Source organism: Ruditapes philippinarum, unplaced genomic scaffold (genome assembly GCF_026571515.1).
Source record: "Ruditapes philippinarum isolate M1 unplaced genomic scaffold, ASM2657151v2 ctg2134_1_1_1_1, whole genome shotgun sequence".
NCBI classification, from domain to species: domain Eukaryota; kingdom Metazoa; phylum Mollusca; class Bivalvia; order Venerida; family Veneridae; genus Ruditapes; species Ruditapes philippinarum.
In genome coordinates, this window is record NW_026862004.1 from 135577 (window position 1) to 149302 (window position 13726).

The 13726-nt window shown below is 31.2% G+C and overlaps 1 protein-coding gene across 1 annotated transcript; it reads left to right on the forward strand.

Annotated features, from left to right (window-relative positions):
• The first annotated feature begins 5242 nt into the window (after positions 1-5242).
• Positions 5243-12096, forward strand: LOC132717592 (uncharacterized). Its single transcript, XM_060701085.1, has 7 exons — positions 5243-5396; positions 6960-7225; positions 7562-7676; positions 10112-10228; positions 10546-10641; positions 11053-11106; positions 11468-12096. Exons 1-7 carry the CDS (start codon positions 5274-5276, stop codon positions 11714-11716), a joined length of 1020 nt encoding a protein of 339 aa, XP_060557068.1. The 5' UTR covers positions 5243-5273; the 3' UTR covers positions 11717-12096.
• The last annotated feature ends 1630 nt before the right edge of the window (positions 12097-13726 follow it).

Consider the following 13726-nt stretch of genomic DNA (forward strand, 5'->3'; position numbering starts at 1 on the left):
GTAAGTGTAGCAGTTCTTAAGGCTTTTAACTATTTATTTTCTGTTTGAAATTGTTTTCCTTTATATGTTTCTAGTGCTGGCATTTGAGACAATTAAAAATTGTGTAAAATTGCGAGAGGAGTAAAATTAGTTCGTAGTACTTGGAGTGTTAGTGACAGATTAAAAGATTAACATTTAATATTTTTCAAAATGACTCCCCTTTACCCAATTCATTTGGCCAACTTTTGGCAGTCTATATCATTTAAATGAAAGAAGTTTTTTGGTCTCTAAACCAAGCCTCTGTAGCAGCCTTGATCTCATCATTTAATTGAACTGAAATGAATTGAAATGTTCACCATTGTAAGGCAGAGATTCTCCTGCAAAATTTAGGTCCCTTCGGGCAAGGTCAAGGTCACTTAGAGAGGTCAAAGTTTGTGTACGGGACCTTTTAGTCATCATTTATTTAAGGGGAGCGGTAGCCTAGTGGTTTAGGTGCCTGCCTCTCAACCAAGAGAGCATGGGTTCGAGCCCTACTCGGGTAACGACCATGTTTCTTCATATGAAACCAATTCTTGTTGGTTCCAGGAAGTGATTAATATAAGTTTCAAGAACTTGATAAAATAAATATGTTTAAACCATTCATCATTTATTGATGGATTGTAACACAAATAATAACTACACATGTGTGACACATGTAATTTAGGTTAATATTTGCAAGGTCAATGTCACTAGAGATGACAAACATATCTGGATATTGCCAAGAGCATATCTCCTATATGCATATCTATAATGCCTACATCTCTGTCAAAAGCTTCTTTGACGGGTGTATTTTGCGACAACGTTTCCTTTGTTGCTTTTGTCTCAGCATTCATAAAGAAGATGTTATGTTTACTGCAAATCGATTTGCCAAAAGGTTGTAAAATGCATTAAAGTGAGTCGCATTCTTATCTATAAACAAACCTAATTATGGTCTGAAAATATACGTTGCACACGAAACATTCACAGAGAACTTTGGACTTTAGGTATAAAATGTAAAATTGATAATGTTTCAAAAATCATCATTAACTACATCATTTAACTTTATCATATTCTTCACCCAAATACAAAAAGTTGCAAAAGTTTGTCACCTTAAATATTGACGACTTAAGTATATTTTTTCAGTCAGTTTTTACAGAACAAGACCTACAAATATGTTTTCATGTGATAAAGATGTGTTTAACTTATTCCATCTTATCTAATTTTATAGTAGAAGAAAACGACAATAGTTTTGAAATAAAACAATTAAAACAAAATAAAATCATATCTGAAACACATGAGACGAATTAAAACAGGTGTCTGTCAAATGTGATAAAACAGAACAGGAGTGATTCAGATCAACGGACAAATTTTCATCTGTCAGTGGGGCGTCGTCATATCATAACCTCAATGAATCTGATTACATTTGGCATCTGAAGCATTATTGTAAAAAAAATGAATTTTCAAGTCTACAGAATATTTAATTTCCCGTTATATTTCTTGGTAGATCTATATTATCTGTTTCAGCGACTCATTATGACACCACTTTATAACACATTATTCATCATTTATTCCTATAGTTAATAAAAACGGTCAATTCAATTATTAGACTTCCAAACTTCCTTAAGGCTATTTTCCTAAGCATTGTAGTCTGGAATATTTTGTAATAAAATAACATCAAAAAATATAATTTCACAAGTATGGACATGGATAATAATAATGTTTTGTTTGCCAGGCAGTGCGTCCTTATATTTTGCGGAAATCGTACGAAAGAAACTTTCTATTTCTGACCTGTCCGGGTATCTCGAGTCACTTCTACATGTACCATAAGCACAGTGTTAAGATGTCCCTTTCCTTTTAACACTAAATTCAATTTTCATCTTGTTGTCCTCTTACACTTGTATATAATACAATTGTATTTAAAATATTGCGTGTAAAAATGCATATAATCGCTAGTCTTAAGTCAGCACATGTGAGGCAGTTGTCACTGTGTAAAATTTATTTTAGAATAGTGTTAAAGGTGAAGCGTTCTCACACATAGCGTAATTCAGTAACGTCGTATTGATATTTAACAACTCAGTGGCTTCGTCGTTCTATTTCTTCATTCGCTGTGTATCTTTTGTTAACGCAAATTCGAAAATACGTTTGTGTGGGTAATAGCGAGAGAAAAATAAGGTGCAAAGATCTGGAATATATTGTAACCATTTACGGTCCCTTCGCTGATGCAGTTTTGTCCCATGCAAAATAGTACCCCATTAAATAGATGGACAACGAGTTTTAAGCTTAATTCGATACGTCATCATTTTCTGTGCGTTTAAGTCTGGTTTCTGAAGAAGCAACCTCATTATAGGAAATCAGCCGGATGAGCAGTTCATTATTTGTTTACGGAGATGGAAAAATATTATTCGTTGAATGGCCAAAAATGTAAATAACCAATGCTTTTGCAAAAAATTGATTAGCATGTGCATTTGAATGTTTGTATCTACTTTTCAATACTTTTAATACTCGCACATTTAATTGTGTCATTCCGCAGTAAATCATGCGACCTTTTCAAAGTCATAAAAGACGCTGCTCTTTGCAGCCGAATAGATAAGCAAAAGGTTCGTTATTGTCTCTCTGACCTTGTTTCAAATGGAACATAACAATGTTTTACGTTGAAGAGTAGATTTAAAGTAACATTATTCTCATTTTTCTTATGACCAAATTGAGTTTAATTGACCAAGAGTTGATGATAGAAAACGTTCGTGATAACATATCAACCTGCCTGAAAAATAAAATAAAAATACTGTCTCACTCATTTTACAAAATGTGCCTTACAGGAAATTTCAGATGGATTGTATAGACAATTTCCTGAGTCAGCTGAGGTGTTTATCTTTCATGAGAAGTCAATTATAGAATTAAATTGAAGCTCAATTTGACTTATAACTGTTAACTCACTTAATACCTTTGGATAGACATAATGTCACTTTAAGGTCGTTAAATTTAAATTTAAGAGAGGAATTTTTTTGTTATGTGTCTTCACTTGTTATCTGTCATAATTGTAATTTTACTGTGTAAGGCCTTGTGTCTCCATTATGCTATGAAATAGTGACGCCATAACGTTCATATTGTAAAATTATTTTGTAATATTTATGAATTCTGTTTCATTTTGAACATAAAAGTAACGTTTTTCACACGATATTTTCATTTATTTATTTATGTCATTTGCTTTTCATCTGCATTTAAATATAATGCAACTATGAAGTACTGTGAAAAACATATTTTAGAATTTTACAGAAAGTTTATGAACTTTTAAATAAAATTTCATGGCCTAGTAAAAAGCTTGTTATAAATATTTTAATTTTAGTTTAGTGACTGTTGTTAGGCTCAGTATATATTTGAAATACCTTCAAGCCAGCTTGTGAAAGATAGTTTTGATAACGGTTTATTAATATCTAAATCAATCATTGTGAAAGATATGCTGAGATAAAAAATATTAAGAGGATATTTGTTCGTTTGAGTGAAATATTGAATATATTTTCACGAAACATGATAAAATGCCACGTATTTTCACGAGCCTGGACGTTTTGTTTTGGTGTTATCATGTTTTTTATCATAATTTGGTGTTCGGATTTATTTTTTTAGTTAGACGATTTTTTATCATTCAAGATAGTGTCCAAAACAAAATTCAACAAACGCTGCTTCATATTTATCAGATTTTTCTGACAAAATGGGGAAAGAAGTCCCTTAAAATAAGTATGAGTTTTGACTCCGCCCACTTTCATATTTATATTTCATATTTATTTTAAAAAAAAAGAAGAAATATATTTGACTGATATATCACCGTATTTCATGGGTAAAATTAAATAAAAAATATAATATCTTTAATGTTTAATAAAATATGAAATAGAAACTGATATAAGGTAAAGACAAATGTTCTAACTGTTTTTTTAAACAAGCAAAGTTTATACAATTGCGAGTAAATTAGTAGCTGTGCTTTTCTTGTTCAACAAAATGTTAGAATTTATTAATTGTTAATGGTATTCTACATTAACCCGCAGACAACTTCAAAGATGCAGTCACTGTAGCAAAGCCCTCTCAGAAACTAGTAAGATATTACCTTGCAACCATGAAGTTTGTGATGTATGTGTGCAAACAGACTTAAGTAATACAGAAGAACTGGTCTGTCCTAGCTGTAAAAAAAGCTTTGAAGCAAGTTACCTCGATGAACCAGATAGCAGGTACGGTGAAATATGTTTTTCAATATTTATGAAGATTTACCTGATAGAAACGCTCACTTTACTTTTATTATTAGGCAACGTTATAATTTACAATGAAGTGCGAACATGCTTAAAAGAACTTAATAATATCACGTACAAAAACGTTCCCACATAGTGAAGGTCGGCGATTCACAAGGTATGTGAATCGCAAAAAAAATCGTCAGCCGAAAACATTAAATACGCTGTCAGGACATAAATAAATCCGTCGATTTTAGAAAGTTAATTGTAATGTCTTCTTCAAATGGCAAAGGAAATGTACCTTTTTTCTTACAAAGTAATTATATATTATAAGCCTTTTCCTCGGAAAAATAAATTCCGTTACCTTGTTCTGTATCTAAATATATAATTTTAGTAGAAAGACATTACAATCTTTTGCTTAAACATGTTTCTGTTTTGTTCAATACAATAATATTTGTCAAATGCTCAACTAACTGTACCATCATTGCCTTGAATAAACGTTTTAATGTTAAATGATATTGAGCCTTTATAGTCAATATAAGTAACTTCAAGAAGACATATATTGTATTTAAGAATAAAATAAATTTTATCAATAAATACTGACCAAAATATAAATCATGAATCATAAGTTCCTTCTTTGACTTGAAATTACAGATTTATTTCTGGCAAAGATAAATTGGAAGACTACCAAAGACGTTGTACAATTTTCTTCATGAACATCGTTTCGCAGTTGTGCTTTGCAGAAAACCAAGGTCCTAATAAATATGTTATTAGAAAACTAATGAGTTATTCCTTAGAATCAGGGATACAATCCTTTGGAGTTTGTCACGACCATGCATTTAAGACGTTTATCTTCAAACTGCTGTTGAGAACAAGGTTTGTATTGTTGGCTACGTATTGACATTGTAAATACCAGTAAATATATATAGATATGGAAAATCATACACTTTGAATGCAAGCATTAATATAATAATGATGCAATTTTCTTCTGCATTAAATAACTTGTAAAATGATTTCTGTTTCAAAAGTCAAACAGAATTTAAAGACCACCTTGAAGAATTTATGCTATCAGTAATAAAACCATCGGTGGAGCAATCTGATAGCGAGGCAAATGCTGAATGTCCGGCACAAATGCAGATGTGTGAGAAAGATGAACTTATGATGATCATTGCGTATTGCATTGAGGTACAACATTATTTTAACTAAATCACCAAAATTAATGCTAAAGAAAATATTACTGAACAACATATTGAATGTATATTTGTGTGTGGTTTACTGATTGGTTTTCCTGAATTTTTTATCATGACTTTTTTTTTTAATTTTACAGAGAACATTTTGAAATTTTACTAAACAGATATATATTTTAACCCACCTAAGCCGTGGGCTCAAAGTGAGCTACTTATGTCGATAAATGTCCCGCGTCGGTTAAACATCTGCTATAATTTATTAGCGCTCAAGCACTATAGTGGGCACATTTTTGCCACAGTTGTTACGAAACTTGGTTAGCATATTTCTTCAGTAATTATTTGAAACATTAATATTGAAACAAGACTTTGAACTACTAAATAAGGCATGTAGCGATGCCATTATTATTCTGTCATTCTATCATTCTGTTGATAAATGTCCCGCGTCGGTTAAACATCTGCTATAATTTATTAGCGCTTAAGCACTATAGTGGTCACATTTTTGCCACAGTTGTTACGAAACGTGGTTAGCATATTTCTTCAGTAATTATTTGAAACATTAATTATATTGAAACAAGACTTTGAACTACTAAATAAGCCATGTAGTGATGCCATTATTATTCTGTCATCATCAGTTTCCGTTCATTATATTCGGAACAGTTGCACACATTCAACTTATATTTGGCATATGAATATATCACGGCAAAAAGGCAGGTAAAGTTCAAATTTGGTCATGGTGCAATGGTACTTGACAGAGTTATGCCCCTGAAAAATTTTCAGCTTCCGCCCGTTATCTCCCAAACAAATTTGCACATTCATTTCAAATACAACATATTGATACAGAGTAGAAATGCACAGGTCATTTCATGGAGCGAGCTTTAAACAACATGTTCTTTCTTGTGGCTTTGCAACATGTACGTACTGTTTTCGTAGCTTTCTATATGAAATATGCACACGCGAGAACGCACGCACACAAAGATTGTTCAGATACTGTAACTTTAAGCAAATTCGTCAAGTTTGAGTAACCAAATAACGCTAATTCATACGAAATATCCATAATCTAAACTTTGAAACAAAATTACCCAGATAGGGATATATGTTTCCATAAAGAAACAGAAATAATTTATGTTATATTTAATACATGTATATTGTATATATTTAGTCGAACCAGATCAATTAAATGTATTGTTATTCATAATTTATTTACTTCTTTGTCAAACAAAACAAATCGAACAAAAATAAATAAAATCAAATGTTACTTATATATAAGTATATAGTGTATAGAAGCTTTATTTGTTTTATATACAAACACATATGTAAAAGTAATCTTTGATAAAGTTAGTGTCATAGTCTCACTCACTGTTCGTTTCTCATCTGAGAAGCAACCGTGTAAATTTATGAATCTTTTTTTTTCTGCAACGATCTGATATGACAATATGAAACGACATACACATCAACAATAACACTTTGATCTATTTCTAATATGTATCTTAGATGCATATTGTAGCCTAATAAATACCAGCAAGAAACATTCTTTATTTAGTTGTTAACATTTATTTATAAGGATCACATCAATGAGCATGACCATCGGCGTGTCACTTTGAAAGAGGCGCAAGAGCATATGTATAATTCAGACTCTTTGGTTGACCAGTTTCACGGAATTGCTTATGCAAGGATTCTATTAAACAAAGCAGCAGGATACATTAACTGGCAAATATGTGAGAGTACCTCTTTCAGTGATGGACTATTTAGCATGCTTGATGAAGATGCGACTACTTTTCTTGAAAAAGTGAAAACATTTTGCGAGGAACAGAAAGCAGCAGGGGCAAGGTATTTTATCAGCTATCAATTATCAATGTTATAATGTTATAATCCATATATAACAAATTGCAAGTTGCTAGTTATTTTTTTGTATTGACAAAAACATGATTTTTAAATTTAACATCATCGACTGTCAAGCGATACTGAATAGTATTTAGGGTTATGAAATCCGAAAGCGTTGAATTTCTCTTATGCGCTGTGTAATGAATACTATTAATTTTAAAATAAAATTAAAATTGCAAATGAATAGATTTTAGTCCGATTATCCAACACAGTCATTTAATAGTAAGAATGTATCGGTATAAACAGGTAGAAACTCAATATTTTGATTATATTTCGTTCCAGAAAATATCTTTTGAGATATTTGTATAGAACTTTTGGATTTGACATCCTTAGAGCAGCATTTCAGAGCAACGATACCTCAGTGAATTGGGTATATAGTGACGAATTTAAGACAAAGGTAACAACTTACTTATTTCTATTTCTGAAAAAAAAATACATAGATATACAATTTATAGTTGAGGTCAATGTACATCAAACTGTTATCAAATGTGATTGAAATGAAGACAATGCAAAGAGCTATCGTTGTATCATATTCTATGAGGTTATTGACTATTTAAACGCAAACGAAATGCATGTTATTTACCGCAATATAGTCCTTCGTAAATTTGATATTTGCAGCTAAATCAAAATTTACTAATACGAAGTTTTTATTTGAAAATTAATTGTTGATGCCACTATCAACGATCATAGCTACTAGTATTTTGTAAATTTTGAAGGAAATCTTCATTTTGCTAAATCTCTACATTCTCTGTACTCTACTTAAGGCTCTTTGTGCACGTTTGTACCATCGAAAATTAAAATATAAAATGGAACATACTAAAATCAGCTGGTCGGTAGGTAGTCTCTTTTACTCCATACATGTGAAATGTTATGCAAATTCCATCTGCTACAGTGCTACATGCTGATTTTTGTCTTATATTTAGAGTTGTTTTCTTCGAAACACATCTACATTGTAAGATTATAGACGAGTTTTTGGATACCTGTCCTACATACAGCAGTAATTGCTTTGTTACCTTTTTGCAATTCAACAAGTACGACATGGATTGGATATTAAAGTATATGCGTGTATGTTACTTCATCATAAAGTGCGTAAAAAGTAACCGTGCACAAACTGTGTTACGATAAAAATCCAGTATAACAGCTCAGCCTAAATACCTTCATTCATGGCATAAGAAAATGAAAATATTTTTAGAGCGGTGTAAATTGAATGTCCGATTTCTGTACATGAATTTCTGTATGATGAGCTTTAATGTTGAGAATTACTAGCTTTTGTCTATGCTAAGATTGTCGTTAGTAATCGTAAGTAATAGCGCATCGTAAAACAAATTAGAATTAAAATCAAGACTTTTTGACGAATAATGTCATTTTTGAAAAATATGCATTTGGTATTCTTTCATACTTATAGATGGATAAGTTAAATAGAAAGAAAAAGATATGAAATCATCATTGTTATAATTATAAGTTTAGTTCTGGAGCTTTTTTTGATTTTTGTTTATTCAGTTTTAGCAAATTCAAACTAGTACAATGTATATCAAAATTAAACTTCATATTACAAACAAACAAAGAAGAGCGAGGCGATACAATTGAAGTTCTATAAATGAAATGTAAGCAGTCTGAAAACCAACGTTTAAAATCAATTTTCATTAGTGTGGTTAAGATATTATTCTCAAATGTCACCAGAACTAGTTTAACCCATTACTTCATGAGCATTTTGTGAAAAATGACTGTATTCATTGAAAAGTCTCCCGTTACAAGTTCAAATTGCCATAAAACAATAAAAACTGCTTCAATACTAATCAAACTTGGTATAAATGTTGACTGGACCATTGCCTTTGTAACAACATGCTCAGGCTTAATTTCCTGTTACCATGGCAACGAGGGGTCATCTCAAAATTTCCATAAATCATTATTTTGCGTTGATTTTTTCCATCAAAATTATTTTAAGGTGCTGCAACTTCTCAATGGATTGAGATAGTCAAATGATTTTCAGCATTGGTTACACGTTACCTTATAATCGATCTGAGGTCATTTTAGCCTCTCACAAGTCCAAAATTTTCTTTGCGATAAGGGGGACTGCCGCCACCCTTCAAACCCCCCAAACAGAAGGGGGCACATCCCTTTTCTGGCAACCCTCTGATGTATCATTTGGATTTGGCCGCGCTGAAAAGGTGGTATCTTTTTTATATGCCCGAAAGAATTTCGGACATATTATGTTATACCCCCTGACGTCCGTCCGTCTGTCCGTTCGTCAGTTAGCAATTTGGTTTCCGGAGCATAACTTAAGTTCCATTTGGCCCACAATATTCAAACTCCATAGGATGATTGTCCATATCGGGTAGAAGACCCCTATTGATTTTGGGGTCATAAGGTCAAAGGTCAAGGTCACTATGACCTTAAAACTGAAAACAGTTTCCGGAGCATAAATTTAGTTTCATTTGACCTACAGTGATCACACTTCATAGGATGATTGTCCATATTGGGTAGAAGACCCCTATTGATTTTGGGGTCACAAGGTCAAAGGTCAAGGTGACTATGACCTTAAAACTGAAAACAGTTTCTGGAGCATAACTTAAGTTCCATTTGACCTACAGTGATCACACTTCATAGAATGATTGTCCATATTGGGTAGAAGACCCCTATTGATTTTGGGGTCACAAGGTCAAAGGTCAAGGTGACTATGACCTTAAAACTGAAAACAGTTTCCGGAGCATAACTTAAGTTCCATTTGGCCCACAGTGTTCAAACTTCATACTTTGTCCGTAGATAGGCAATGTCCAATATCCTACAATCTGTATTTAATCGATAAAGTTATAATAATGCATTAACTTCTAGGAACCTGATCGAGTTGACAGATTCATGGCATGTGGAGACATGTACGTTCGTATAAAAGATTATTTGAAAATTCCAAATGAAAAACCACAAGCAGACGATGTGATTCAGTTTGTTAAGGTAATTATTTTAAGATATCTTTTCCTTTTTATTGAATAACAGAACCTTTTGATTTATAATGAAAGCTTTGACGATTTCATCATAAACTAATAAACGAATTGACATGGATCACATTTGTATGTATTTGCATTTTATATTCAAATGGACACTGAATGCAAAGGTATTTGTTACCGTTTCTTTGTACTTCTGTATTCAACGTTAGAATTTACCGGAAAAAGTATATTGTATAATTTGGAAATAGATATGTTTGCTATACCTACATTATTTAATTTGAATTTCTGTCTGATTACTTTACGTTATAAAGTACTTGCTTTCAGAATACCAACCAGACATCTCTGCATGGATTTATCTACCTTCAAATGGCGATATATTGGGAATTGACGGTATCAAAATGTAAACGACATGCCGATACGGTAATATAGAATATTCGTTATAGCTTAGTTTTTATATTAAAAATGCTGAAAAAGTGACGTCCTATTTGATGTTGTGTCTACCTTTTAAACCAGTCTTTGTGATAATGGTAGAAGTGATAAGAAAGTTTATAAACTTGCATGCATGCACTTAAACTAGATTGCTCTTTTTGTATGATCAATAACTTACCAAAACATAAATGGGGATAATAAACATGCATAATGTCTTAAACAATCTTTTACAGTATATATTTATTCAATCGCTACATTTCTTTTTATTTGGGGTGTGTGAATCAATTGGATACATTTTAAGTACAATGTAAGTTATTGGATTTTTTTTTAATTATATCGTATTTATCTTTTGGTGAGGAAAACATAATCATTATTCAAGTAAACATAATTTTATATATATAGGTGCGACGCATTCTTGTAGCGCTGAGTAACACAAATAAAAACTTTGGAAACATGGTAAAGTTTTTGTACATATATATATTATTTATAGTCCCGAATAGTCTTTAAATAATTATAAATTTAATACCTTCTTGAGCATTTTTGAAGAATATCCTCAAGAGATCAATTTTGACGAAAAGATCGTATAAAAATTCATACTAACCGCTTGTTGTCCAACATCATATAAGTATATTTTAAATGTACTCGTTCTTATATCATATATGAATGGTCTAATGACAAAATAATCTAACTGGCTATACTAATTATTAACATGCCACAATGAACTGATTATAATTAAACTTTGTATACATAATTTTGTTGTGCTGATATTTTTATTTTAATATTGATATACCTTTTAGTTTACTATTTGTTATTGCAGGCTATTTTACACGCAATGTGCATCAATGACTTAAAGCAATTCAATCTAGATATTCAATCTGAAACTACAGAAAAGGACATCAATATAAAATGTCTTGTCTTCCAATGGATTTCCATTTTGTTCAGCGTCAAACAACAACCATCATGTCCACTGTTTAACGTTTTAATCAATTTAGCCACGCAACCCAGCGACTTTAAGGTAAGGAAAGTTAAATTGTATCAATTGATTACAAGTACTAATAGATTCTGAAGGCAAAGGGAATCTTTATTTCAAATGCAAAGAGAATTTAGATACTCATTAACTTAAACTTTTAAGCAGCTCAAACATTATTGCAACAATCACGGTAGTGTTGTTATCATTTTGTTGTCCGGGATAAAGTAACTGAATGAATATCAACGATAATCATGTAAACAAAATAATGACATGAAATTTCAGATATGGAAACTTAACATGTCATGTTCTTTTTTTCAATATGTACAAGATGTTTAAATTTAAGGTCATTATGATATTTTGTTATTGCCTAGCTCTCCGGCTAACTCCTATTTAAACGAATCATACGATACTATTGTCCTATGCTCTGTTACTTGAAATATACTAAAAGTAAGTAAAATTCATTTTAAAGAAAAATATGGGAGTTCGATAAGTTTTATTATATTAATCCTAGACAAAATTATAAACTTTTGACTGGAACACTCTTAACACATAACATTATATTTCACTTGATATTGTCAGGCCGGTTCCGAGTCAGGATTATAACAATAGTCACAACAAATTTGTAAAATTAAATAATTCTTTTAATTTTTTATATCACTCAAATAATAAATTTATTTGACAGTCAATGATAAACAAATACATGTAATAAACAAATACATGTAATAAATAGAATAAATATTACTTAAAATACCTTAATATCTTTATCTTTCATTTCTAAGACTGTTATTCGATCTATAGCTTTTATCTTTCTGTTATCAATTTCAGTTATCAATTTCAGTTATCTTTTCCGTTATCATTTCCGTTATCATATCCGTTATCATATCCGAACCTTTAATTGAAATTCGGTCTATTTATATGCTTCTTTTGTTTACATTATGACGTCAAAATGAAAGTAGGATTTCCCGTAAAACTGGGTTAATGTGACGTCACAATACAATTACAGTTAACAAAATGGCGGACTAATTTCAGACAATATTTGATAATGAGGAAAAGTGACATATATTAGAATATATAAACAATCAATCATGACAGGATATAAATGTAAGTTAACTTTAATATGAGACAATAAAGTTATGCTTAAATGTTATCGCTGAATATCGTATCAGCATGGTAAACAAATGCGGTCATTGAAACGGAGTGGGTGGGGAACAGCCTAGCAATATTGCATAACACAGTGGTTCCAAAAATTTATGCTGTTTTGCAATTTTTCGATGTCCCGGATACGTTATTATGTATTCATAACTTTAGTTAATCGGGACTTTTGGCAGAAATTATGTGCCAATGCTTAAAACACTAGAAAATATGCAAAAACACCACAAAATGTGATTTTAATACCTTACACCATTCTCAAAAATATTCAAAATCGGTCTTTTTGCCCTGTCGCTAGCCCGTCTGTAGATTTTCCACAGTCTTTCTGGAAAAACTCTGGAAAATAACTGATTTTCCATGAATTTCCATGAATTTTCATGGAAACAAGCTTTTTTCCACAGTATTTACAGAGTACTCTGGAACAATTTTCATGGAGAACTCTGGAACTTGACTTTTTCATCAAAGAAATAACCATGAAACAGTTCTGGAAACTCTGGAAAGTTAACACTTAGACAATTTTCAAGGAGTTTTACTCTGGAAAACACTTAGTCATTTTTGAGAAAGTTTTGGACTTAGGAAATTTTCATTTTATTTCTGCATTTACATATACTTCACTTAATACATTTAACTTAAATATTTTTTCCTAAGTAGTCATAAATAATCTTTTTAATATAAGACAGTTTTCTGGTTTTAAGACATAATGAAAAAAAAAAGACAATTTAAAATATGGCATTACCACAATGTTGAACAGCAAGAACAAATGAATTTAATTACTTAGCATTGAGATTGGTCAACATGTGTACTCATTGTAATTAAAAGTAGCAGTTAGCAAAATAAACACTTATAGTTAAACAAAATGAAACCATCATAAGCCCCTCAAGAGCTCAACTGTTTCTTTTTTTATTGCAAAAAAAAAGCTTAAAAAAAACACATGCAACTCCATTGCCACACTTTGGC

Excerpts from the sequence above, each read along its gene's own strand:
- LOC132717592 (XM_060701085.1), top strand. The coding sequence starts at position 5,274 with ATGCTATCAGTAATAAAACCATCGGTGGAGCAATCTGATAGCGAGGCA. Across the intron at positions 7,226-7,561 it reads CAGAAAGCAGCAGGGGCAAG|AAAATATCTTTTGAGATATT; the intron begins GTATTTTATCAG and ends ATTTCGTTCCAG. Across the intron at positions 10,642-11,052 it reads GTAAACGACATGCCGATACG|GTGCGACGCATTCTTGTAGC; the intron begins GTAATATAGAAT and ends TTATATATATAG.